General features: G+C 43.7%; 1 protein-coding gene across 1 annotated transcript; it reads right to left on the reverse strand.

Annotated features, from left to right (window-relative positions):
* pcsk6 (proprotein convertase subtilisin/kexin type 6) lies at positions 1-26,807 on the reverse strand. Its single transcript, XM_079736281.1, has 21 exons — positions 26,542-26,807; positions 25,343-25,447; positions 23,594-23,704; positions 23,023-23,178; positions 22,395-22,471; positions 20,938-21,026; positions 18,713-18,885; positions 17,973-18,185; positions 15,797-15,897; positions 14,696-14,799; positions 13,406-13,520; positions 11,441-11,632; positions 7,550-7,686; positions 6,325-6,471; positions 5,961-6,063; positions 5,258-5,454; positions 4,439-4,526; positions 4,252-4,355; positions 3,176-3,305; positions 2,602-2,714; positions 1-592 (listed from the first exon to the last, which is right to left on the reverse strand). Exons 1-21 carry the CDS (start codon positions 26,695-26,697, stop codon positions 495-497), a joined length of 2,709 nt encoding a protein of 902 aa, XP_079592407.1. The 5' UTR covers positions 26,698-26,807; the 3' UTR covers positions 1-494.
* Positions 26,808-27,307: the final 500 nt, after the last annotated feature.

Here is a 27,307-nt window from a genome sequence, read left to right on the forward strand (position 1 = left end):
ACATACATTTGTAACAGTGTAGGTTTTGGTGTACATTGTTTATTTAATTAGCATGTCATTGAAAAGGAACTGAATTCCTCATTGTTGGTTAGGTTACAGATCTCCTGGATTGGATGGAATAAGTGACTCTAATAGACATTCTTGCATGTAAAAAAGCACCTGCTTGTTTTTGTGCAGTGTTTGAGTATAAAATATACAGTCTCGCCACACTGTTTCATAAAATATATCATGATAAACCATATGTCTCCACTTGAAGAGACAAAACTTTCCTCAAAGAAACAATGTCTTTACCAAACATGACGTCCATCACCATTGTCCTCCATATGAACCAATTCAAGGCTATAAATCCTACATCTTAAAAGACTGAATTATACCATTCAAGATCAACAGGTTTTTGAAGTAGGTTTCTTAACCATGTATAGCATTATTAGCTTATATATATATATATATAAAAAGTATATATATAAATATATACTGTTTATATATAGACCCTTCTAGCCAGTCATCAGGCAGGTCCGGCAGCAGAACTGTCGAAACAAATTCTTCTCACACAGCCGATTGGACTTCACCATATCACAGAACACCTCGTCCGCTGATAAGGAAAAACAGAAACACAAGCAAACTAGAAAAGGTCCTTCTCCGGCATTTAATAAGCCTAGAAGGCACAGGAGAGCAGAAACCTATAAACCTATTACACCCCTTTATCCACATAGAATACATAAGGACTTCAGCTCACTTCAAAGGAGAGAAGTATTTAATACAACACCAGTAAATACAAAAATGTGTGTGTGCATGGGTTTGTGTGTGTGTGTGTGTGTGTCTTTGTGTGTGAGCGCTAGTGTGTGTGTGGGATACATTTGCATATGAATGGTTAAAGGTCCTGAATAGCAATAGCAGCTGGAACATATATACTCAGACTATATTAACAAAAAGAATACAAGTTACACAAGAATACAACATAATAGTTACAGGACACCAAGGTCTACATCATAGAGAGGATGACACACAGAATATATAGTCTTCTAGTTAATAGTATTTAGCCCCCATACTTTATATTATATATATTTGGTCCACTGTATCGCTGTACAGATAATACTGTATACATTACCCGGCCTAAGGTTAAGTGAAGCGGATTTCATTTTAAAGTGTCCTGGACAGTTTAAAACAATGTAGAAACTTGTGAGACCACAACAAGAAGAATTATCTTTCAACAATAGCAGTTTCTTTGAAAACGCTTTACTAGATTCTCTCTCTCTCTCTCTCTCTCTCTCTCTCTCTCTCTCTCTCTCTCTCTCTGACCAGACTCATTTGGCAGACACATTAAAGTGTGACTGGTTCTTTAAAAAAAACGGTTTCACATTGTCTCCATACAGCTGTGGTCTAACCAGCCAGCACCCAAATGAGAGCCAGTATTGTTTCCAACAATCAAATGTGATGGATAAAACTTTTGTTGGGTGAAAATCTGTATGTTAAGCTGTTTTTCATTTCTTAAAGGACCGCAAAATGCCCATAAGAGAATACTGCCAGCTGGACTAGAACTTTAACGCTTAACCTTCTTAAGAACACACGCGCACACATGTACAAGCACACAAAGACACACATGCTTACAGTCAGACACGCACACATACACGCACACACATACACACATACTGACACACGCATACGCACACACACACACACACACACACACACACACACACACACACACACACACACACAGGCACAAGCACACGCGCGCGCACACACACACACACACACACACACACACACACACACACACACACAAACACACAATAAGGTTTCTCTACAGACATCCTTTGGACAACTACAAATCTCCTAGACAGAAGTTATAAAACCAGCTTCGAGACAGCCGTCGGTCTTTGTCATGCTCGCTCCAGTATTGGGCACATCAGGGCATATTCCCTCAGCCGTGTCTGTTTCTACTTTAGCAAAAATATCCATTTCCTTTCTTGCCAAGAGAATGAGGTAGACTGGTGGAAAAATAAATAAAATGCCAGACACTGAGGCTGCACATCAACATGCTCAACATGACAGCAACTCAAAGCGATAAAGCCGCTATAATCACTAACGTTGACGTTACATTGAGCAATGTATGGTATAAGAAACTCACTAATACCGTCAACAAAGTTAGCTACAACTCAAACCTTGGTTGTTCTAGCTACGGGTAACAAATCATGTCCTCTGTGAAAGGTCATCCGAAGGAAATGAGAAAGAGGTTTGGGAGGGAACTCTACTCAAAACAACCTGACCAGATCTGAGAGAAGAACTAAATATAATTGCATATCTCTCTCAAACAATCTTTCCTATTTCTAGGATTTTGGTGGAAATGCGATTAATGTGATCACAGATAATAAGCATTTACGTCTGTGAGGATTTGTCAGGTATAAGAACATTCAACATTATCTATACCTTACGCAATTTTGCGATTGCTGTTTGTGATGAGGGTTTGAATTTTCTTTAAGACCAGCACCAAATCTGCTGTCACCAGACCCCTAGTTGTAGCACTAATAAGACAAGGTTATATGCAGATACATTTAGGGTCCCGCTGACGTCCTGAGAGCGGCTGTGGACAGGGCTCACCGTTGTTACACGTGCCGTGAGCGAGGCATGTCCTGCTGATGAGACTGAAGCCCTCTCTGCACTGGGTGCAGGAGGCCCCTGGACCCTCACAGCTCACACAGTTCTCCTCGCACCTAGGGGCCCGGGGAAATGAGGACACATAGAGATTACAAATGTTTAAGCATTTGTCTTGTTTTGCTTCCAAATAAAGCGTATTCAATGCAATGCCCAAAACACATTTCTTGTATTTTATGAGTCTGATTTTTGATTAAAGAGTTTTCTGAATACCGTCTATCTTTTCTTTATCTAAAACCCCAAATAAATCAGAAAAAACATGTTTTTGGTAACATTCCTGTCATATTTAATAAATAGACTGGGAAAACCAAGAAGGTAGAGGTGAACTACACACACATAGATAAACACACACACACACACACACACACAAACACACATGAACACACAAAGCTACACTCAAACACAGACACAAACGCACACACCTCAACAAAAACATGCACCTAGGCTCGAACACACACACACACACACACACACACACACACACACACACACACACACACACACACACACACAAACTGACTTGCGACACATCTTGTCATGAAGCCTTGCAGTCTCTCTGGAGTAGTAGCCCGCTGAGCAGCTCTTCACACACAGCCACTCCTGCTGCAGGTAGCCTGGGGCACACTGGTTGCACTCCCCCTGGCCTGGCCCTTCGGGGGGATGGATGGAGATAAAGAGAGACCTCGGATTCAATTCAATGAATATCATCACCCAGAGGCAAAATAGCTTACACATAGAACAGAGGGTTGGGCTGTCAATAAATAATTAAAGGAAATATTGACCACAGCGCCTTCTTTGGTGGAAATCTGGATGTTGTTTCCGTTTGTCTGAAGAAAAGCTTGGATTAATTGTCTTTGGGGCTGCTCCTGTAATTAGGTTTGACGCATCGGGTCACACTTTAATGTCGATGAGTCTCTCTCCCTATCCTACTGTTCACCCAGCAAGAGGCCCCATCCTCCACCTTTTTAACCTCTCTCTCTCTCTCTCTCTCTCTCTCTCTCTCTCTCTCTCTCTCTCTCTCTCTCTCTCTCTCTCTCTCTCTCTCTCTCTCTCTCTCTCTCTCTCTCTCTCTCTCTCTCTCTCTCTCTCTCGTCTTGAGGGAGGGCATCTGTCCCGATTGCTGTCAGGCTCCAAGTTGGTCTCTCTCCCGCCTTGTTTTATTCAAACAAGACAGGGCAGGTGAAATGACCTTGTGTCCCCCCTGATGCAGTCTGATGCGCCCCCTTTGTTAAGCCTGATTTACCGCCATCCATTAAGGCAATATGTCGTGCTATAACTTAACCGACTTCTAAATGATTTGAAATGCAAGGTAACAATAAGGGCATTAGCGCACATGCCGCAAAACGCACAATCCAGAAACGTCCAACCATCCACCTATGTGTGCACAAACTATGGCCAGGCTGCTGATTGAATCACACAACACCTTTAATGTAACAATATAACCAGGCATTGTTCATGTCACCCATATAGAGTGGCCTAAACATTGGGGGAATTCTCTGCAATGCTCAGTAAATAGTATCACATCGGAGCATCGATGCAGTCAGTGACAGGATCGATGACGCACTGAAACTGTGACCGGATGGAGAACACACTGACCTGTGCACATTGCACACGAGGGCTGGCATGGAAGGCACTGCATCTCCTCCAAGTTGAAGAAAGAGCCGGTGCCACATTCCAGAACACACGTCATCCCTGCCAGCCTACAGAAAACGACAGCGTGCTGCGTCGGTCAGGAACCCACCGCCTGGTCTATTTCTGTCATTTCTTTATGCGTCAAACCAACCTGAAGCCTCTTCTGCAGCCGGTGCACCGGTCCGCCTCCGTCACGCAGCTCGTACAGGACTCCTTGCACTTCAGACAGCGGCCCTGGCCTGGAGACGCATCCGTGGAAGGAGACACACAGTGAGGGAGGAGGTAGGGGGCCGATAAAGTCGTCAGTGTTTTGGACTATAACATAACAATATTCAAAAACAATATCGATCAAGTGGAAGGTAGGGATGGGGTATTATTTATATGACCCATATGAATCAAGTAGTTTTAAAGATTTATTTTTGCATTTTTTATGCTTTATTATAGAGAGGAAGGTATGGGGAAAGAGGGGAGGACATGCAGCAAATGACCACGTGCAGGATTCCGCCCTGCGTGCGTTCAGGACTGTACCTGTATGGTAAGCGCTGTAACACAGTGCGCCACCAGGGCTCCCCATGAATCAAGTATTTTACTGTTGTTCTATTGTTACCGATCTGGGATCCAGCCACCCTACTGTCTTTTAGCAGAACTTCTGCCGACAGATCTGAGCCTACAGCCCCATGATTGGTAGAAACAAAGTAGAAGTGCCCCCTTCACCCAGATTGGCGCTTGTCTGCCATCAGAGTTGAGATATTACCCTGAAGACTTAAATAATCATCTAAAAGCAGACTTACTGGAACAGATGGCTCTCATTCCATCGCTGCAGAAATAGTACAACACGTACAAGACCTTCTGCATTAAGAATTAGAAACACATTTAGCATATTTGTCTAAGTATCATTTACTCATCCTGTCCGTCTGTTCATCTACTACAAACTCAAACCAATGAAGACGGTGCTTCGTCAGTGTCGTACCGTCGTCCGCATAGTACCCGGGGGGGCAGGCCGGGGTGCAGGTGGAGTTGGGCGCGTTGAGGTAGAGGCCCCGCCTACAGGCCAGGCACTGGGCGGAGCCGCATCCTGAGCATCGCTCACAGCCCGCCTGGCAGCGTCTGCAGCGCCGCGCCACGGGGTCCTGGAAGAAACCCCCCGGGCAGTGGCTGACACACGCTCTGCGCCAAGGGGACAGCAGGGTTTGTCGGTAACTATCATACACTTCCTGTATGCTACGCACTTGTTGTATGCTGTACGTCCTGGCAGTTATAGTGTTTAGCGTTGTGTAGCATCTTATCTTAGCTATCTTTGTTGTCTACGGGGAATGGGTTAACCCTAGCGATTGTCAGTGCTTGAAACTTGGTTCTATGAACATCGTTACTCTAACGACAGCGATATATTGTTGTTTCTCTTTCTTCACCCAAATGTATTTATCTTAACAACCTATGATCATTTTGTAGTGTATTCATCCAAAGCTACTAGCAGGGAATGCAGCTAGACAGGAGCAGGTAGGTAAGACTCTAACAGGTGAGGCTACGGACGACACCCTAGCGTCATCCGTAGCCTAGTTAGAAGTCCAACACCCTAGCTAGAACTCTCTCCTGTCCCACATCATGGGACAAGCTTGTGCCCACGGCACTGATCTATCCATCTTGAACTCATCTCTGCCCCTCTGGGGTCCTACCTGCCACTTTTCACGGTGCCCAGGCTGAAGTGGATGCAGTTGAGGCAGTGGTCTGAGTCCGGTCCGTAACAGCCCTGGTGTACACAGTCGTCGTGGCACGGACCTTGATGAGAGAGCAAGCATTGGATTGTATCATACATCATATCGTACATCAGAGATGATGCTTTCATACAGCAGAGCATCATCAGCACCTTTCATCCATAGCATAATAATCTCCTCCATATTTAGTAGTAAGTCACAAGTGTTGAACAATTCTGTGTGTCCAAAAATTCGATCCTCCCAGAATCCCATTGTTCTCTTTATGAGAGATGTGGGATTTCCTGGGGTGGGACGCTATTTGTTATGCATGGTGGTACTGGTTTACCGTTGTACTCATCCTCCTGCAGGTCACCGGGGACCGGACCGGGGCTGGGGACCTCTGGTGTACTAGACTGGGAGGACTGGCCCTCGTGGGACTGGTATGGGTGCTCCCATGTGCCGTGAAGGGTCAGTGTCCACTCTTTAAATTTACCTGTGAAAAACACAACCCGAATAACATCGATAATGATACTATGGTTTTTCATTGCACTCAGACGGGACATTTAGAAATTGACGGTAGAAATGGAAGAGACCAAAATAATGGTAGCACTGCAAAATATAAATACTGAAAATCCATCTGTAGACACAATATGAGTAACAATGTGAATGCATATACAAAACATAACATCACAGACAGTTGAGTTGGACATTACTAACAGTATATGCTACATTATTGAAACTATATACGATCGGCCATTACATACAAGTTTCCCCTTATATTCTACATAATTGGACGTATTGTGTAGAACAGTGTTATCCAATCCATCCCTCGATACCCCCTCCCTGTTCAGTGAGGCTCCTCAGGTTAAGAAGAGTAAGAATCGTCTGCTGTGAATGATCTTGTTATCACACCTAGATTGAAATCAGCTGTGCTCACTGCAGAGTCTGAGCAAGAACGAGACCAGAGATCTGCTATATGAACGATTGCATTGTTCATCTTGGCTCTCTCCCTGTACTCAGCTGTGCCAACGCCACGGTTGGGAAGACAATCAGAATAATATTGGAAATGTTTTTATGTGAAGCATTGTTTGCTTATGTTGTACGTGTCTGTGCATGCGTGTGTGTGTTTGTGTTTGTGTGTGTGTGTGTGTGTGTGTGTGTATGTGTGCATGTTTATGTGTTCATACATGCGGTTGTGTGCATGCTTGTGTGTGTGTGTGCATGCTTGTGTGTGTGTGTGTGTGTGTGTGTGTGTGTGTTTGTGCATGTTTGTGTGTTCATACATGCGGTTGTGTGCATGCTTGTGTCTGTGTGTGTGTGTGTGCTTGCATGCATTTGTGCATGCAGTTGTGTGCATTCCTGTGAGAGTGTCCATGTGTCCGTATGAGTGAGTTTGTGTGTTTCTGTATTTGTGTGTGTGCGTGTATGCATGACGACCTCCTTTGCTGGTACTGGTAAATAGGTTGTTAATTTCAATGGGACTATCCCGGTTAAACAAAGGTTAAATAAGAACGTAAATGTAAATAAAAATGTATGCATGTATGGTTATGTATAGAGGTCGTAGCCCTCACCCAGCACTTGGAGGTTGCGTCGTTCAGAGGGCACGTCTCTGATCTCCAGGGTCCAGTTTCCCTCGGCCCTCTCCCCCCAGCAGTGGACCGTCATGAACTCCCAGTTCCTGAAGCCCTCGTTGGAGTTATCGTTGGCCCTGTGCACAACACATCAAGAGTTATCATACACTCAAGAGTGATATACACCCTGCCCACAACACATCAAGAGTTATCATACACTCAAGAGTGATATACACCCTGCCCACAACACATCAAGAGTGATCATATACTGTGCCCACAACACATCAAGAGTGATATATACTCCCTGCTAACAACACATTAAGAGTGATATACAGTGGGGCAAAAAAGTATTTAGTCAGCCACCAATTGTGCAAGTTCTCCCACTTAAAAAGACGAGAGAGTCCTGTAATTTTCATCATAGGTAAACCTCAGCTATGAGAGACAAAATGAAAAAAAAAAATCCAGAAAATCACGTCTGATTTTTTAAGAATTTATTTGCAAATTATGGTGGAAAATAAGTATTTGGTCACCTACAAACCAGCAAGATTTCTGGCTGTCACAGACCTGTAACTTCTTCTTTAAGAGGCTCCTCTGTCCTCCACTCGTTACCTGTATTAATGGCACCTGTTTGAACTCCTTATCAGTATAAAAGACACCTGTCCACAACCTCAAACAGTCACACTCTAAACTCCACTATGGCTAAGACCAAAGAGCTGTCAAATGACACCAGAAACACAATTGTAGACCTGCACCAGGCTGGGAAGTCTGAATCTACAATAGGTAGGCAGCTTGGTGTGAAGAAATCAACTGTGGGAGCAATTATTAGGAACTGGAATACATACAAGACCACTGATAATCTCCCTCGATCTGGGGCTCCACGCAAGATCTCACCCTGTGGGGTCAAAATGATCACAAGAACGATGAACAAAAATCCCAGAACCACACGGGGGACCTAGTGAATGACCTCCAGAGAGCTGGGACCAAAGTAACAAAGGCTACCATCACTAACACACTACGCCGCCAGGGACTCAAATCCTGCAGTGCCAGACGTGTCCCCCTGCTAAAGCCAGTGCATGTCCGGGCCCGTTTGAAGTTTGCTAGAGAGCATTTGGATGATCCAGAACAGGATTGGGAGAATGTCATATGGTCAGATGAAACCAAAATATAACTTTTTGGTAAAAACTCAACTCGTCGTGTTTGGAGGAGAAAGAATACTGAGTTGCATCCAAAGAACACCATACCTACAGTGAAGCATGGGGGTGGAAACATCATGCTTTGGGGCTGTTTTTCTGCCAAGGGACCAGGACGTCTGATCCGTGTGACGGAAAGAATGAATGGGGCCATGTATCGTGAGATTTTGAGTGAAAACCTCCTTCCATCAGCAAGGGCACTGAAGATGAAACGTGGCTGGGTCTTTCAGCATGACAATGACCCCAAACACACCGCCTGGGCAACGAAGGAGTGGCTTCGTAAGAAGCATTTCAAGGTCCTGGAGTGGCCTAGCCAGTCTCCAGATCTCAACCCTATAGAAAATCTTTGGAGGGAGTTGAAAGTCTGTGTTGCCCAGCAAAGGCCCAAAAACATCACTGCTCTAGAGGAGATCTGCATGGAGGAATGGGCCAAAATACCAGCAGCAGTGTGTGAAAACCTTGTAAAGACTTACAGAAAACGTTTGATCTCTGTCATTGCCAACAAAGGGCATGCAACAAAATATTGAGATGACCTTTTATTATTGACCAAATACTTATTTTCCACCATAATTTGCAAATAAATTCTTTAAAATCAGACAATGTGATTTTCTAGATTTTTATTTTGTCATTTTGTCTCTCATAGCTGAGGTATACCTATGATGAAAATTACAGGCCTCTCATCTTTTTAAGTGGGAGAACTTGCACAATTGGTGGCTGACTAAATACTTAAATACTACTTTTTTGCCCCACTGTACATCCGTCCACAACACATTAAGAGTGAAAAATATCCGTCCACAAAACATTAAGAGTGATGCACACCCTGCCTACAACATATTAAGAGTGATATACACTCTTATATGTTTTAAGATAGATAGATATGGAGATGAAAATGGAGAGATAGGTCAAGAGGAAGAGATAGCAAGATAGAGAGATAGATAATGTCACATTTATTTCTAAATTATGTAATTATAAAGGACCTACAAACACCATTTTTTGTAAAATGTTCTGATCCGTCAAGTGGAAACTTTTGGTGTTACTACGTCAGGAACACTGCAGGGGCAAATGGTCGATAAAGTTTAGTTAAGTTGTGGTCTCAATCATTTTCTACAACTCCATCTGGCATGCTTAAATCCCCCAAAAAATTGAATTCTCATTATTAAGAATGAGGACTCCTTACTCCAAAAATTCCTCTATCCAGCACTGCCTTGCCCTCATAAAGTGTAATAAAAAGCAGTCATGCCCAACCAGTTTATCGTCCAATTTACAAGTGGCTCAGTCCAGATAGAGCCAATGGCTTTCCACTGTCCTACAATTTAAGAAGGGAATTTTAACGTTGGACTTTGACTTCAGCAGGAGAAAATGAAACATTCCGACAAATTGTGCATTACCATGCTGATAAACTGGTCATGTAGAGAAGTTTGTTATCTTGTTAAAAAACTGTTGTACACAAAATATAGGCACTCCATTGCTTGGGCAAGGCCTTGGTATAATAAAGACAACAGCAACTTTTAAACTTAAAACAAAGCAGTCTAACCCGAAAGATTAAAAGCAGGATCCCGATTACAATCAAAAACATGTCTTTGCATGATGCGTTGTGTACCAGATGCAAAAAAAGAATCCATGTGTTTGGATCCTGGTTCCCAGCTGAGTGGAGTAAGCAGACTGTGTTTGTGAGTACATTTCTCTGATCATTGGAGACGGTCCTTTCTCCCCAGTCCCCACAACTAACTGAAGAGAGGGGAACCACGTTTGCACATCACATTTGTCATTATGATTCACAACGTCTGAAGTTGTTCATATTTCCCCAGACGGTCTTGAGGAGGATCCAGAACGAGCCATCTCATCAGGTTTTATTTACGAGGGTATTAGTCCATCGCAGTCCCTGTATGACTTGAGTTAACTTTGAATGCCCTTTGCTAAGGCTTTAATCCCCTGCTGAGTTCCCTGAGTACACACTAAGTAAATCACGGCACTTTAACCATCTCTAGCTCTCTAGGCATCATGCACATCTGAACGTAATTTAATACATCATAATATAATGTCATCTCAATGCAGTGTAATTAAATGTGCAATAATGCAAGTTACATTAAGGTAAAATAAGTTATTCTTGTAAATTCCCCTTATAACAATACATATTTCGATTTTTCAATTGCAATGATTGGCAGACCCCTGATATTGATAGACCTGTGTTGATGATCTGTGTTGATATACTTTTAGGAGTCTCATCCTCACAAGCCAGTGTCCTCTCTAATGTGTTGCAGTACTGTGATACTGTTATTTGATATAGTTATATAACAGCGCGGTATCAGTTGCTACATCTTATCTTTGTGAATGGTGAACGTTTGATGACAATGTAACAAAATATGAGAACTTCATTTCTACTGTTTACATAAAAGCTCAGTAAGCTCAGCCATGTTATTGTTTCAGTCAACACTGTATTCCTCCACCTGCTTCCCACATCAAATCCCCAGATTCATCTCTCTTACGTCGTCGATAATGTGTACATTTATGGTTTTGCATCTACATAACCTTCATCAAAATGTCGACTACTTTTTCCTCACACAGACGAGGTTAAACATCAACGCTGTTACTCTTAATACACTATTCTATTCTCATCCTTTACTCCCTGCTTCACCACCCGAACATCCCTTGCGGTATGACGATATGATAAGTAATCATCTGCTGGTCTCTCTTTTCTCACCTCCTCCCCAGCAGCTGGGAGCGCGTGCCGGTGGGGGAGACCAGCTCGATCTCCAGATCGCCTCTGCGTGGGTGGAGCAGCAGCACCTTGACCACCACGTGCTCCAGGTACACCACGCCAAGCCCCGCCCCCTCGGCGGAGCAACCGGAGGTGCTGATGGTGCTGTTCACACTCTGGCCCGCCCGGATGTACCTGGGGCCCAGGTACGAGAGAGGGAGAGAGAGAGGGGGGGGGGGGGAGAGAGCGAGAGAGAGAGAGAGAGAAAAGGAGAGAGAGAGAGAGAAAGGGAGAGAGAGAGAGAGAGAGAGAGAAAGAGAGAGGGAGAGGGAGAGAGAGAGAGGGAGAGAGAGAGAGAGCAGAGAGAGAGAGAGAGAGAGGGAGAGGGAGAGGGAGAGAGAAAGAGAGAGAGAGAGAAAGAGAGAGAGAGAGAAAGAGAGAGAGAGAGGGAGAGGGAGAGGGGGGGTGAGATGGGTGCCGATCAGTCTTGCTGCTGTAATTGTAATTTTAGTGTATTATTATTTGTATTATTTTTAATATTTTGAATATATATTATTCGTATTATTTAAAAATTGTATTATTTTTTGTATTTGTACTTTAAGGTATGTTTGCTTTTGTTTTCTAAATGCATTTAAACAGTTACATTTTCAACTTGAAATGGACAACAGTTCTTTGTTCTGTATACTATATACTGGTTTATCGGATGAAAAGATGGTCCACCTTGCTGCCTCACACACATGCTAGTAAGACACATGAATGACTGCTGAATGCAGAAATCACTTAAATATATTATGTATGTATATGTTGTATATATGTTAATGACTTTGGAATGGAGGCATAGGAAGATGTATAGCCATTTGGATATTTCAACCAGTGCTCATTTTACTCCTCAATGGGCATCCCGGCAGAATGTTTTCCTGTGCCTATGTGTTCAGGCGTGAATAAGCACAATCTATCTGATACTGACAGTTCCAGGCAATTAAAACAAAATCTAAATGTGTGTGTGTGTGTGTGTGTGTGTGTGTGTGTGTGTGTGTGCGTGCGTGCGTGTGTGTGCGTGTGTGTGCGCGTGTGTGTGCGTGTGTGTGTGCGTGTGTGTGTGTGTCTGTGTGTGTGTGTTTGTTTATTTGTCTGTGTTGTGTCATTCATAATTAGAGAACTAAAAGAGACAGATTCCCCAACACGGGTAACAGATGTAGGAGAACTGTTTACAAACGGTCGTGGTGATGGTGATGAATTATGCAATACTCATTGAGCTTTTGAAAAGATCCCAGCAAGAAGCCAGTGCGACGCAGTCCAAAAGTAGACATAAGTCCAACGTAAACTGACTGTTCACTGACCCTCTTTTCTTCCCCGTAAGTTTGTAAAAGGGATCCTTCTTTATCAAACAAGAGGCTAAGTCCCCACAGGGGACCTGGAAAGATGACGATAGCTAGCTTAACCATCAGCAGTGACGCCATGAAGTAGATCCCAAACTGAGAATGGAGTATCAGTGAGTCTCATGTGCATGAATCACGTCTGACGGGTTAACTCGGTATTTGTTCACACAAACAAGTGCAGTGGGGAAAGGAAACCCCTGCAGGCTGTGACCTACCGCACACAGAGCACCAATTCCTTGTCCCCATACGTAACCTCTTGTATCTGTGTTCTCATACAATGAGGTTAGCTAAGTTTACAGCAGATATCCCTACTGACCTCAGAGAGTCCTGTTTCACCCATGTATCCCTAAAGCTATAATCTACACTAGAAGACTAGCTTTACTGGCAAACTTGCTAATTGGGGTGCGGGCTGATGTAGCGTCAGAAAGGCAATGGATCGGATCCCCATCCGCAGCCTTCCTGTACGCATCCTTCAGCCAGACCCCTTAGTAATCACTACCTTAATGACCCATGTCTGGATTCACTGCAGACGGCTTTGGATAGAAGCGTTCCTGTTTTTCGGTGTATATTTACACAGGCCAAGACTCACTTGAAGTGCCGTTCAGATGTGCGGCAGGTGTGCTGGGGGGGAACGCTCCTCCAGCTCTTGGCTTCAACGACCATCGCTTCAGCATCCACCAGGCCGAAGCCATACAGGTGGCTGACTGCAGGGGAACAGAGAGCCTTTATACACTACGACGTTACTCCATAAACAGAGCACACTCAGGACGTAAAGCTCAGCCTCCTGCCTGTTGTTTCAGCATTCATCGAAACATCGAGTGGAAGATATCGCCACAAAAAATTCACCACTCACTGATATGACCGTTTTTGTTGCTCGCTATGATCCAACATAGTCCAGGCAGGTAATTAGGGGTGAAATCTTTGAAATATTACTTTTAATACACGCTTGACTGCAAAGCACCTGCACAATAATCAGGGTGTGGATTTTTGGCAATGCAAAAGTACACAAACAAGTTACTTTTCTCAGTAGTAACAAGTAACTTAAAATATAGGATATCTTGTACTGCATCAAGTTACTTTTAAAAGTAATGTCATGAACTTGAGTTTTGGACTGAGTTGACAACTGAGCTTAGTGTGCTATTAAAAAAAAAAAAAAAAAACACATTCAAAGCATTTAAAAAAGCACACTTACACCGACACCTGCTTGAAGGTGACCATACCAACAATAACGGGAAAGTGCTGACTCAGACATGATAAGAAAACTGTATATATTGTTTTGCGGCTGGCAGAAGGGGGGAAACATAATGCGGGCCCGTTTAATGACCAACTTAAGTCAATGTCCACTTGCCATATCTTATGACGATGGATGGCAATTGACAACCGCATCATTTAGCATCATTTAGCATCATTTAGCATTATCACGGCTACGGTGGGGCCGAGCTCAGCGCCCTCTGCTCTGTCTAGAAACAGCCGCGGTCAGATTCCAATGTGCTCTGCATGTTTCTTATCATGCCGGGCCTGGCAATTATAGACAGATGTAACAGGGCTGCGGGCCGGCCGCCCAGGGCAGTTTGACACACAGTGTTTGGATATTGTTGTTTAAGCGACGCCTCACTGGGAAAACTGCCGGTACTCCAGATGGCCAGTCCTTCCCAAATATAGAAGAACACTTAATAATTCCAGATGGAAAATCAGAGCAGAAAATACAGGCCAATACAATAAATAACCAGATTTTAAAAAGTGTAAAAATGGATTATCCTGAATGAATTGACATCGTAGATAAGAAAGAGGGACTATTAATCCCAAATGGGAACATCATAACACGTTTTGCGTCACACTACAGTGTATGTATCTGTTGGGGGGGGGGGGGGGGGGGTACCTGTGTGTCCAGCGGAGTTGGTCTTCCAGTCACAGGCCTTCAGGTGGACGGGCCTGGAGGTCTGCACTAGCAGGTGCTGCACGTCCCTCCAGCCTAGCAGAGGGCTGAGGGACACCGGAGAGAGACACTGGTCAGCTTAAGGGGACTGTGTAAGAAGCACAAACTCTAACTGCCCCCTTCTGCCGCCAAGTGAACTGCAGCCCGCCTGAGCGCGCATTCAGAGCACTGGATTGCGAGACATGTGGGTTTAGACGGTAAAAATCATAAACAAATGTTCGTAATAATCTTAAATAAATGTACAAGTTTCAACGTTTTCGAAGAGCCAAAGATTCGGGGAAAGTCAAAGTTTTTATGGATTTAAGGACTCTACAGGCAGTCCATTTAAAAGGGTTATGGTTAGGATTTAGGTTAGGGTTTAGGTTCAGTTTTGGATTAGGATGACTGTATTTTTGTGTGTACTTAAGTCCATTTTGTTGTTATTTTGTTCGATTTAGTGTTAGGGGCCGGGTAGGGGTTAGTTATGATTATGGTTATGTCTTTTGTTAGGGTAAAATCCTGCTAACCTGCTGTTCTCCCTTTATCTATGTTGAGATGGTTGTTGATGTTACTTAAAGAGTTTGTTGATCAGACTCTTTCAGAATGAGAGATGGGGTGGTGTGTTGTGCACTCGTCTGTTCAAGGAACATCATGCCACTTCCAGGAATACTGAGAAGCAAACAAACACGAGCAGCTTTCCTGGAACTTCCTCCAAACTTCTGTCCCTCGCTTAAGAACGCCAGATGACACTGTTTATAGGATCTCCCCCCACCACCCTGGCCCACTTATCTATCTTCATTGTGAAAGAACCATATGGGGGACCTCACAAGTGGGTCTGAGTTACGAAAGAACCGCAATATTGGCAGTGATAACCTCAGACGACACCCCAAACTATAAACGCACGTGTGTCAGTGTTTTGGGGTTTACTAGCTCTGGCAGAGTTTGCGTTTTTCGCTGTTAGCCAATCATGCACCAAAAGATCCCCGCCTCCAGCAACGCCATTGGTCACAACAATTATGAAGAGAGACGGATGAGAGTGTAACAGCGGAGATCTCCGGGACTGACTTGGCCTCCAGAGCCAGGGCGATGATGCCGGCCACCATGGGGGCGGAGACCGACGTTCCCGTGTGGCCGTCTGTGCAGCGGTGCCTCAGGTCTGTGGTCACCTGCGTACAGGACAACACACCTGGGTTAGAGCAGGGGGTCCCGTTCACCTGCATTGGCCTGACCCCCACCGGCAGAGGCACCTGTGGCCCAGGAGTCCATCAGAAATATTTACACTGTCATGTCACAAAGGTGAGAGCCTTGACTTTTCCCTTTGCAAATCAATGCAATATATTTCCTCTTAAGTCTTCGGACTCGCAAAATAATCGAATCGAGCAGACAAATGAAAAGACATACATTTACATATAATTTGTTTTTGCATCATGGATGTTAACAACTGTTGTTTTGTTGCTTCGCAGAAAAATTGTCATTCAAAGAGACACTCCGTGTGACCACACTTGTGGATTGGAAATGTGGATGGGTTTTGTCCCATTGTTGTTTGGCCCCCAGCTGACTGCTGACTGCAGTCAGCCTAGGCTGACCCTGCTAAATAGATAATAGAAATAGTTAGAAGTGAACTTTCCGAATTCCTGGCAGACGTTTCAAACAAAGTACAAATAATATGGTTGGACTTTGAAGAGAGGAGTGAATAAAGCAGGAAAACCCGACTCCACTAAATCTTCCATTCCATTGTTCACAGCGGTTAACTGGGATCCCCTGAGCCCCCGACTGACCGCGCAGCATAGGAGATAAAAATGAAAAGGCAGCAGAGGTGACAGCGAGGATCTGGCTGAGATGAAAAGCCCCTCGGTAGAATAACCATCAACGCATAACCTCCAATCCCCACGACCGTGAACGACCACCACCACAAAGAGGCCGTTTTACCGCCCAATGAATCTATCCGCCTACCGTCCTCATGTGTCAAACGAGATAATAAGACAAATAAATAAACCACACCTCTGTACACGCCAAAGCTAAAAGTGAAGAAACTACATTGGAAATATATGGTATGAGGTGCACGGGGTCGTAAACAACACCGCAACGCACGGCATCACTGGCGCTTTAGGACTCGTAAATAAGGCAATGGAAAAGTTCACAGACCATAAAAACGTGAATAAATGCTGTCGAGAAGTTTGCCCTACTTGGACCAGCACCGCGTACTGAGAAAGTGCTGTCGATGATGTGGTCAGATCTGTACATGAGACTCAGCAATACATGAAGCGTACTAACATCAAATAAAATCTAATAAAAGTGACCTTCAGTAGTTTATCTTGCAATCTGTTCAGCACATTGCTTGATTAATATCATGATCACGTAAACGAACTTACTTATTCTATTAGATGTATTTTGCGCATAGGTCACTCTATGTTAAGAGTCATCACCCTTTTTTATCTAAAATGTTTGATAATTTTGCTGCTTTAACACCCAAAATGGGTCAATCTTACAATCGCTGTTGGGGTAGATTCGACTCACATTGGATCATAACAAAACAAATCAACCCATTGAGACACAGGCCCGTCCAAGACAGGCTCCACAGGGGGCAGCAGAACTTTAAACTCCCACAACTCAAAACCAAGAGATGTAAACACTCTTTTGTACCCGCAGCCAGTGTACTTCTAAATTCTATAAAGAACTTTTGGATATGCTGAGCCTCTGCCTTTCTATATATAAATATATATAATATATATATTTATATATATAGTATATTTGTGTATATATATATATATATTTTTTTTATAAGATATGTGATGGTTTGATCAATTCTGCTGCTATCAATTACACTGCTATCTTATCATGTAGTGTAGAAGTTTATGCAACAATCAGAACTCTGAATTTAAATCAAAAGGGTATTTAACAATCTTATCCACTGTGGATTAAAGTGTTGGATCAATTACAAATTAGAAGCAAATTTAAAATTGTTAAAATGCATGGCAAACGAAGCAAGTAAAAACCTAATGGCCAAATTAAGACGATGTGGAAGCAAATGAACACAAATAGCAACTCTACCTCATTTATAAATATAAACAAAATACTGGCCGTGTGTGATATATATATATATATATAGACTACTTTTTATTGATTGTTTAGTGTTTTTTATTGCGTGTGTGATCGTGTGTGACTTGGATTGTGCACTACCTACTGCACGACAAATTGTAGCATTGGGGGAGGACGAAGCACTTTTCGAACTTTGACTCACTATCCTCCTGTCGTTGAACTCTGCGCTGCTGTAGGTGGCGGCGAGGATGGAGCTGCACACCTCCAGGTACCAGGGCCGGTTCCCCTTCTCCGTGGTGCTGGAAATGGAGATGGTGTAGATGCTGTTGGTGTAGCCGTCGCAGGAGCAGTGGTCCGCCTGTTGACCGCCGTTCCCCGACGCCCACACGAAGATGGAGCCCAGCCCCTTGCGACCCTGTGTTGGGCAGAGAGGGAGTCAGACGCCAGCACACACAGAGCACCAGAGCAGCAGCTGGATTAGTCTGTGAGGATCCCTGCTTGAATGTCATTCGCTGAAGCGCTGGCTAACTTTTTAAACAGGAATCTGTAGTTCATTATTTTAATCTGGAAAGAGGTTGTTTTATTAATTAATTGATCTATTTATTTTATGCATATATTTTTTATAAGATATGTGATGGTTTGATCAATTCTGCTGCTATCAATTACACTGCTATCTTATCATGTAGTGTAGAAGTTTATGCAACAATCAGAACTCTGAATTTAAATCAAAAGGGAATTTGACAATCTTATCCACTGTGGATTAAAGTGTTGGATCAATTACAAATTGGAAGCAAATTTAAAATTGTTAAAATGCATGGCAAACGAAGCAAGTAAAAACCCAATGGCCAAATTAAGACGATGTGGAAGCAAATGAACACAAATAGCAACTGTACCTCATTTATAAATATAAACAAAATACTGGCCGTGTGTGAGCTGTCAGACCTTCTTGATGCCGTTCTCAAAGGCCAGTTTAGCCAGGGGCCCGGGGCCTTCCACGGTCTTGCCGTCGTCTTTGGGGCCCCAGCTGGCGCTGTAGATGTCGATGTAGTCCGTCCGGATCCCCAGGGACTTGGCCTCCACTAAGTCTGTCACGTCTCCATCCAGCATGCGAATACCTGAACACCGACATACGAGCTGTGGTGTACAACCACTTCATCTTGTTTTGGCCTTGTTTTGGCCTTTATTCAGTCAAATATAAAAAAAAATGTAATTACAACTCTAGAAACTGTTTGGTTATTTTACTGTATAAAGTACTTCATCCATGTCATCAACTAAGTCAGTCTTCCAACTTACCAAGTGTAACTGTGTTATTTTCCACAGCGCAATTGTGAGACTGTAGCTTTCTGTCTTTTAGAAAGTTCAGCTAACCTCACTTTCAGAGCTAATTTCCCAGCATGCCCTGGGGCGAGCTCCAGACGTTCAGATGTATGAATGATAACATAAAAGTTGCAAAAGATGTGGTTATTGAAATGCTTAGGGTATTGTTTCATTCCACATGTACCCTTAGGAAAGACCGGTTGAAGCATTACAGTAAATGGACATTTTGTGCTCAAAGTTTAGAAGATGTTTATGCTTAACCTCAAATCTGTTATTATTCTAAGCAGAAGTCATGCAGTGTGAAAAACGGCCTTATGCCTTGGTTTCTGTTTATTGGCACCCTAATCCAAACAAATGATCATATATTTGTCTGGAAAACGTACCAATTATCCAGAGCTTGAAAAACAGTTGGCCTATTCAGGACAGTATTGATCTATCGAGGTCCAAAATAGAGCACAGCAAACAGCCTTACCCAGTCCAGTGATAGAGTCACTCTCTGTGAGCTAATTATGGAGTAGACAGAGACGTGGGACTGGTATCACCCCAAATAGAGCCGGTACAGATTAGCTTTTTAAACATGCTGAACCGCAGTGTTTAGTGGCACCGTTTTGCCACAACAACATTTATGTTGGCCCTGAGCCCGGCGGCTCCCCTCTGCTTGCCATCAATTGCTTGATTGAGGGCCTATATCAACTGTACAGCAAGTGCTGTTTTTAGCCACAGACATTGGCGCTGGGGTCCTTTGGTTCTGTGGAGGGCATCTGAGCTGTGATAGCGTGTTCTGATGGGCATACATACATGATGTACTCCTGGGGAATCAAATAGGGAGGCTGATTGCGTTTCTGCCACTTAAACTACAACAACGAAGAGTTGTTCGTTGCACGATTCACGGTCAAAATCAAAAGTCAAAATCCAAATCAAATCCAAAATCGAAACATTCTGGAACAAAACAGACAAAGCAGAGCTCTCAGTGTCCCGCAACAGACAGAGCTATGCAGACGGTTTGAACTTCAATCTTGTTCTGAAACATTTTAGGAGGAGGAATCAGAGGAAGACAGCAGTAACTGAGAATGTGTTTCGAGAAGAGGAGCAGAGAACTGGCAGAAGCGATGACAGCTAAATTCAAAGTAAATATTGCTCTCAGATAAACCCAATACATCAGACCACTGCTTCTGCTAACATGGCATTTCACCTACTACAATACTAGGGTGTAAAATCTAATTTACAGTCACGGTGGGTGACCTGTGGTAGCCGGCGGCAACCAAAAATGACATCATCATGGCCCATCATGCCTGGCATAAATCAGGTTTCAGCCATCCACAGTGCCTTGGGGCTTGGTAAGAAGCCATGGCACTGGGTAGGACGAGTGGATACGAGTCAAAACAGTTTTCCCTGGTCTCAACTGAATGTTGAATTGTGTCTTAAACCCGTTTTGGTTTCATTGCGTCTTGACGTAATCAAAAAAATACATACAAAAGAAATACAGACATAAAGAAAACGGCATCATCGTGTCCCGGTATGCTGTTCACTAGTTGTTTGTTTGTTAGTCTTTAGAATAAAGGGCTGATTATGGTCCCATGTTCACACAATGTAAGGGGGTTATGGACCCCTTTACGTCCTTGTGGACCCTCCTTGCATCCACCGCAAGGGCCGGACGTGCGCCTCCCAAACATCGTAACCTTCCGTCGAGGCGACGCAGCAGCAAGGGCTGTGATTGGTCCGCTCCCTTCAACCCGACGCAGAACCAAAACAGGTTCACGACTGCGTCGAAGCGTCTGCCAGTAATCGGCCCTTAAGAGGCCAAAAAACTGTGCCTGAGAGAGGAAAGACAACAACAACAGGAACAGTACCTCCGATGCGAGCGTTGAAGGCGATCCCAACGATGCAGTACGAGTTGTTGGCCACAGCTGCCACCTCCCCGGCACACCTTGTCCCGTGTCTACGGAGTGTGTGTGTGCGTGTGTGTGTGTGTGCGTGCGTGCGTGCGTGCGTGCGTGTGTGCGTGTGTGTGTTTGTATGTGTTTGTGTGTGTGTGTGTTTGAAAATAGGTTAGGTGGGAGACAACAAAACAACATGTTATTTTCCTGGGTTTGGAACAATGTCTGGCGTCCTATTGTGTGTTGTGATGGCCAGCGATCTGATGCCAATCCAATGCTGATGTGGAGTTAGAATCAGGCGTATATAATCAAGACATGCTGTGCTAAAACCACACGACGACCGGGCCGTTTCTTTATTCCAATTGGCTGTTGCCGGCGTAATCACTGATTTCAGTCTCAGTCCCCCCCCCACGTTACTCAAGTTGGGCCGTTAATATCAGTCGACTCTATTGGGGGCGGTAAAATTGCCAGAGAGTGTGCCAATTACGTGCTTACATATCCCCGCAACACGAGGCGAAAGAAAGTGAAACGCCCAGTTAACCCAGTTATGATCTCGTCTGCAATCAAACCTCAGATATTAATCTTAAGTCTGACTTGTGAGAGGGAGAGAGGGAAAAGAGTTTTGGAAATGCTTTTGCATTTGCTCTTTATTTGATTTGCATTTGCTGGTTTGGCTCTGAGAAGCCACAGGAGGGGAATTGCTTTGCATTGAACGTTTTACTGATGGATAAACTCATCATGGCAATAAACGCAACGATGCAGACCAGATGTTCATCAAGCCTATGGTCACTTATAGATATTGATCTCAAATTTAAGAGCAAGAAAGTTGAGAGGCGACTCAGCCTGCACACATTCACACCTGGGAGATCATTTGATTGCTGTGAGTTTTAGCACTAGTTGAATTAAGGGCTCCACTCTTCAGTAATTGGAGTTGGAAGGATATACAAAACAAGTGCTGCATTGCTTGAAGCCATATTTTGGCAAGAAACATACGGCAAGAAAAACTGATCCAAGCTTATATCACAACTGCATCAAAATGGCTACTTAAAGCTTGGATCCCAAACGGTGAACGTAATGCTGGACTCATATCAGCTTCATTACATTTGCCTTGGAGGCTGTTGAATTCAATGCCTTATCGCCCCTTATCGGTTATGGGAGTTGGAGAGATTTCTGAGATTGTTAATGCAAGGTGGAGGATGAGCTCATGTGTGTGAAATTAGAAATACAAAACACAGTGTCTCCATAGCATCCACTGCATGAATATAGGTTGTTTTTTTGTGAGGGCATTTGCAGTTTCATTGCAGCTTGAGTCTTTTGAATCCAGCATCCAGGATCAATGTATGGACTGATTAAGGATGGCTTAATGATGGATGATAGATGGATGGAGGGACAGATGATAAATGGATGAATAAATGAAAGAGTGCTCCTACATGTTCTCATTGCTATTGTCGTAGCGGGGGGTGGGGTCATGGTCGTTGCCGTTGACATCATAGCTTGCCAGTTGGTCCTTAAGAAAAAGAGATAAGGAGTCTTAGAATCAACCCACAGTGTAAACAGTGCACAAAGAGAAGCAGGTTTATTATTCCCTGTGCATTATGGCCCCATCTCGCCTTCAACAGATTTATCGTTCATATGCAAAAACAAAACACACCAGACACTAGTTATGATTTAGCGGGGCGACCAGACCGGTCAGCTGGAAGAAATAAATATATTTACAGCGGATCATAAACATCATCTGCCAAAAAACAATACAAAGGCAGATTGCAGTTGGTGTTTTATGCGTCTCACAATTTCATGTCTCAACTAGAACGTTTGGTTAAACAGCACACACTACTTTCCTCTACCTTCCAGCGTTTGTTTTAAATTCAATTTATAATTACAAACAAATACTAATACAAACTGACTGAATGCAAACAAGCCGCCGGGTATGAACCAAGCAACGTGATGGTAACCGTAATGCGCTCTGGGCCGTTGACTTGGCTTTCACTTCGTCTGCTCATGAATAAGACTCAGCTAAGGTCAGCTGTGGTGGGGGGGGGGGGAGACGTCTCTACATACGTAGTTCTCGGCGAGGTCGGGGTGGTTTCTCTCGATGCCGTCGTCCAGGATGGTGACCACCACGTTCCGGCCGGTGTAGCCCCTCTGCCACGCGGCCATCACGTTCATCCCCAAGCGACAGCTGCTGTTTATGTTGCTGCTGGTACTGGCACAACCCTACAAATAGAAGGAACAGCACCAAAGAGGGTTTTCTTTCAGTTTTCAAGGTAAACATAAAAGAGCAAGTATGATGGTACTTGTACATACTGATCAACAAACACACATCACCTTTTTTATATAATTGTGTGTTTCATTATGAACCTTTCTGTATTAACTGTATATTTGAAGACCTTACTGCCATGCAGGTATTGAGCTTGGTTCTTTATAGAAGTATAATGTTTTGCTTTTAAGTGTAATTTAACGACCCGTTCTGTTGTTAAACTGCCTCAAGATTAACAGTTAAAAGGATTTTTGTTATTCTCCTGGTCCAAGTGTCCCTGTTATTTTATTTTATTATATAATTTCACTATATTTCATTCAAGCACTACCCTCCCAAATGTTACAGACAGTAAAAGTCAGTGCATGTACTTACAATGTACCACATGTTGGCCCACTTTGGGTCATTGAAATGAATGGCGTTGGGATCAGGGCTGACGTGTCTCTTCACTCTGACTTTTATTAGCTGCTGCTCGGCCCAGTCCACCTAACACAAAGATAGATAGTGAGAGTCACTGCACAAATCAATAGTGTTAGCTGTGAAACACCGCTAAGAAATGGCACTGCCACACGTAGAGACAGATAACTGGACACTGATAAACATAGATGGACCGATCGGGGGTTGGTTCTCGAACCACTCAGACAACGGGATTATCATGAGGCTGGTTCTCCAGACACTACTGTATCCTTGTGAACCTGTGGCTTTGCCCTAAGTACACCAAGATTTGGTGAATATATGACAGTGGAGCTCAGCAGTACATCCGAGAGCGGCCTTCTCCACACTACCTGTAGTTCCCCACCGCACACGGGAGCTTTACTGCCATCTGGTTTTGATCTTTTTCCTCAGAAGGAAGAAGTCAGGCCATCGGTGGTTTTGTGTTTTAAATGGAAATGGCGGAGCAAGAGAAACACAGGAGTGTTTTGTGCAATGAAATTGTGATGTGTTAACACTGACCGATAGATAGAAATGATCCATATACGTTAGGGACAGTACTGACTGAGTATTGTAGAAACCAGTAGACTAAGGGTTGGAATGCGTACTAAATAAACTACAATGTTCCTCCAACTGTACCGGCTACTTGTCCACAGAAGAAGGTGTGTACAGATGTTATTAATCCTATCGTGTCTCCAGTGATGGAAAAGGAAAGAAAGTGTTGCGAAAATATAAATAAATCCACATGTGTTCTGTACTCTTGCTTAATATAATGCTATATGTGACAGCATTGGAGGTCAAGACAAATTTCCCTCCAAGGATAATAAAGTGTATCTCATATCTTATATATGCTACGCATTTTTGTGTATCACAGACATAGCTTAAGGCATGGAGTGATATTTTATTCTGAATACTGTAAGAGAGTCTGTTTTTTAACGGTCTAATACATATCTCACCAAAGTCCCTGCCAACCACTTTAAAGACAACTCACTCACATTTGGAAGGTTGCTAGTTTGATCCCTGGCTCCATCTAGCTTAGTGTTGAGGTGTCCGTGAGCAAGACACTCTACCCTAACTGCTACAGACGAGCTTGCTGTCGCTTGCATGGTTGACACCGCCTTCGGTATATGAGTGTGTGTGTGTGTGTGTGTGTGTGTGTGTGTGTGTGTGTGTGTGTGTGTGTGTGTGTGTGTATATGAGTGAGTGTGTGTCAATATGGCAATATTGTGGCGACCACGGGTGTGGGCGCCATGTTCCGGGGCCGCGGGGATTCTGGGAATTGGGGTTGTCAGCTGACAAAAGGGGTTTTGTTAATTTATTCTGTTAGGTTAAGTGGGGTTAACGGGTTTGGGGTCTTTATTGGTTGTGTGTTAATTGTGTGTTGTTCCATTGTTGTGTGATCGGGACCATTAGTGAGAGTGTTGTGTGTGTTGGTCAGGTGTCCCGTGTTTCTCTTATGTTCATTGTTAATAAAGGCAGTCCGTAGTCGTGCGGTGTATGGGGCACGGAACTGCATAATTGTTCACCCTGGGCTCCCGTCTCGTCCTTCCCGTGCTGCTCGCCACAATATTTTAAAGCACTTTGAGTGGACACTGGTGATGCAGTCCATTGTTAACTTAAGAAACGGCAGACAGTCAAGGCTGTTTCTCTCTCCCCTCTCCACTGCGGGCAGGCGGTATGCCTCAGGCTTACCCCGGGGTCCGTGTGGATGAAGCTGTGGTCTCCTCTGAGGGCGAAGGCGGCCCGCCGCACCACTCTGCTGTGGTGGAAGTGGTAGTGGTCCTCCAGGCCTCCTATCTGACCCATCACATGGACCCCACACACAGATCACTCACACTCAGCTCTATGCATACAACGGTCTGTGTGTACAGATACAGAGAATCATATTATGTATGACATTTAGACTGTTCTGATTTGGATAACATGCTTTTTTTTTTGCCTGTCTACGTGTGTATGCGCGTGTGTGCCTGCGTGCGTGTGTGGATGAGAACAATGTCCTTATCAGAGCTGCGGTGTGCCGACTTATTCTCTGCAAATATGCAATAATCCCATAAAAAAAAACGGGGCGTGTGCTGGAATGTCACTGGCACATGCGCTGAGCTGGCAGTGGAGCGCATCTTTCCATGGATTACAGATGGAGATACGCACCCGAAACATCCCCATAACAACCCTGTCCTGTTTCTTTCCTCGTCCGGTCCCCCTGCAGGCTTTCAAAACGTCTGCTAAAACAACGCCAAACTAGACCCTGTTTAAGACTTATGCAACTTGGATTTCCGTTTGACTGGTTACTGACTTCCCTTCCTGAAGGCCACTGTGCCCAATCCCAGTGGTGTGTTAAAAACTAAAAACACATGTTCACAACAAATAAACGTGTTTCGGTTTAAAATTGTTATGGACTTTAATCGAACCTGAGGAGGGCAAACATTTTTGGGGGGTTTACGTTTTACGCGCAAGGTTTTTGGTCACTAAAGCAATTATTGTGTCATTCTTTTACGGCATAAAGTTTGAACTGTGTAACCGATTGGGTCAACTCAATACAAACGATAGACATTGTTTAGCAATGCGTTATTACTTACAAGAAACAAGTAAACTTGCTAGAATTTAATATAATTTCCAAACAGTTAAAAAAAAACAAATTATTAAGGATAAAGAAAGACATAAAGAAATAATCATTATTAAGGTTTAATTCCCATTGTGGCGTTTTAATTCTCATTATGGCGTAAATGCAAAATGATTAGGAGTAACAAGTATAAATAAGCTTTGAATTAAGATTTAAATCATTAATCAACGCAATCTTCCAAAAGCACCGACTTTATCTTATTATAATATGTCACATATTGAAAGTAAAAGGCCTATACAGCAGTTTTAAGACATTACAAGGCATGCATTACCTGTCCTAAGTTGGTGTATCCATACTTAGCGGCAATGTGGTCTGCTTCCCCGGCACCACCTGCAATGCGCACTGCCCAGTGGTTAGAGTACACATTGCGCACGGCCGTGCATGGACTCTTCAATAAAAATAAACTAAGTACCAATAAAAACACCATTGTTTTGGTCACGAAAAAGAAAGACTTCGAAATCCAACCCGGTGTTTGGAAAACTTGATGAGTTTGAGACAGACAGTGTGGCTAGTCAATCTTCACCCCGTGCGCAGAGATGACGGCCATCCTAACTCCTTATCGTGTATAAATCCTATTCCGCCGCCCCCACTTGTAAGAACAACTACTGTCCGGCTGAAGGCGATTTATTGCACTAAAATTGAAAGATATTTCCCCTGCCGCGGAAGTGCTCCGAGGTATAAACGTAGACAGCAGCCAATAGCGAGCCATCTTTCTGCACAGAGCAGCAGCTGCACAAGGAGGCTCACGTCCGCACCTCCAAGTCACTGATAAAGCGTCAGCGCACTAAATAATCAAACACCTTGACTTGTTAGGTCTCTCCGGGTCCCAAATACATCCTATTTAGAGTGGTGCACGCTGGACATTAATGGATTATATATGCAGCCATCGCAGGATGTGCACCTCACCCAACAAGGGCTTGTGAACAAATGACCCCCAAGAGAGGTCAGTTAAGACTAACCTTTGAGATGTCTGCATTAGAGAGGATATATATACACTTTTAGTGGTAAAACTGCTCTTTATTTTAATACTTTGACCC

This window comes from Pollachius pollachius, assembly GCF_949987615.1.
Source record: "Pollachius pollachius genome assembly, chromosome: 5".
NCBI classification, from domain to species: domain Eukaryota; kingdom Metazoa; phylum Chordata; class Actinopteri; order Gadiformes; family Gadidae; genus Pollachius; species Pollachius pollachius.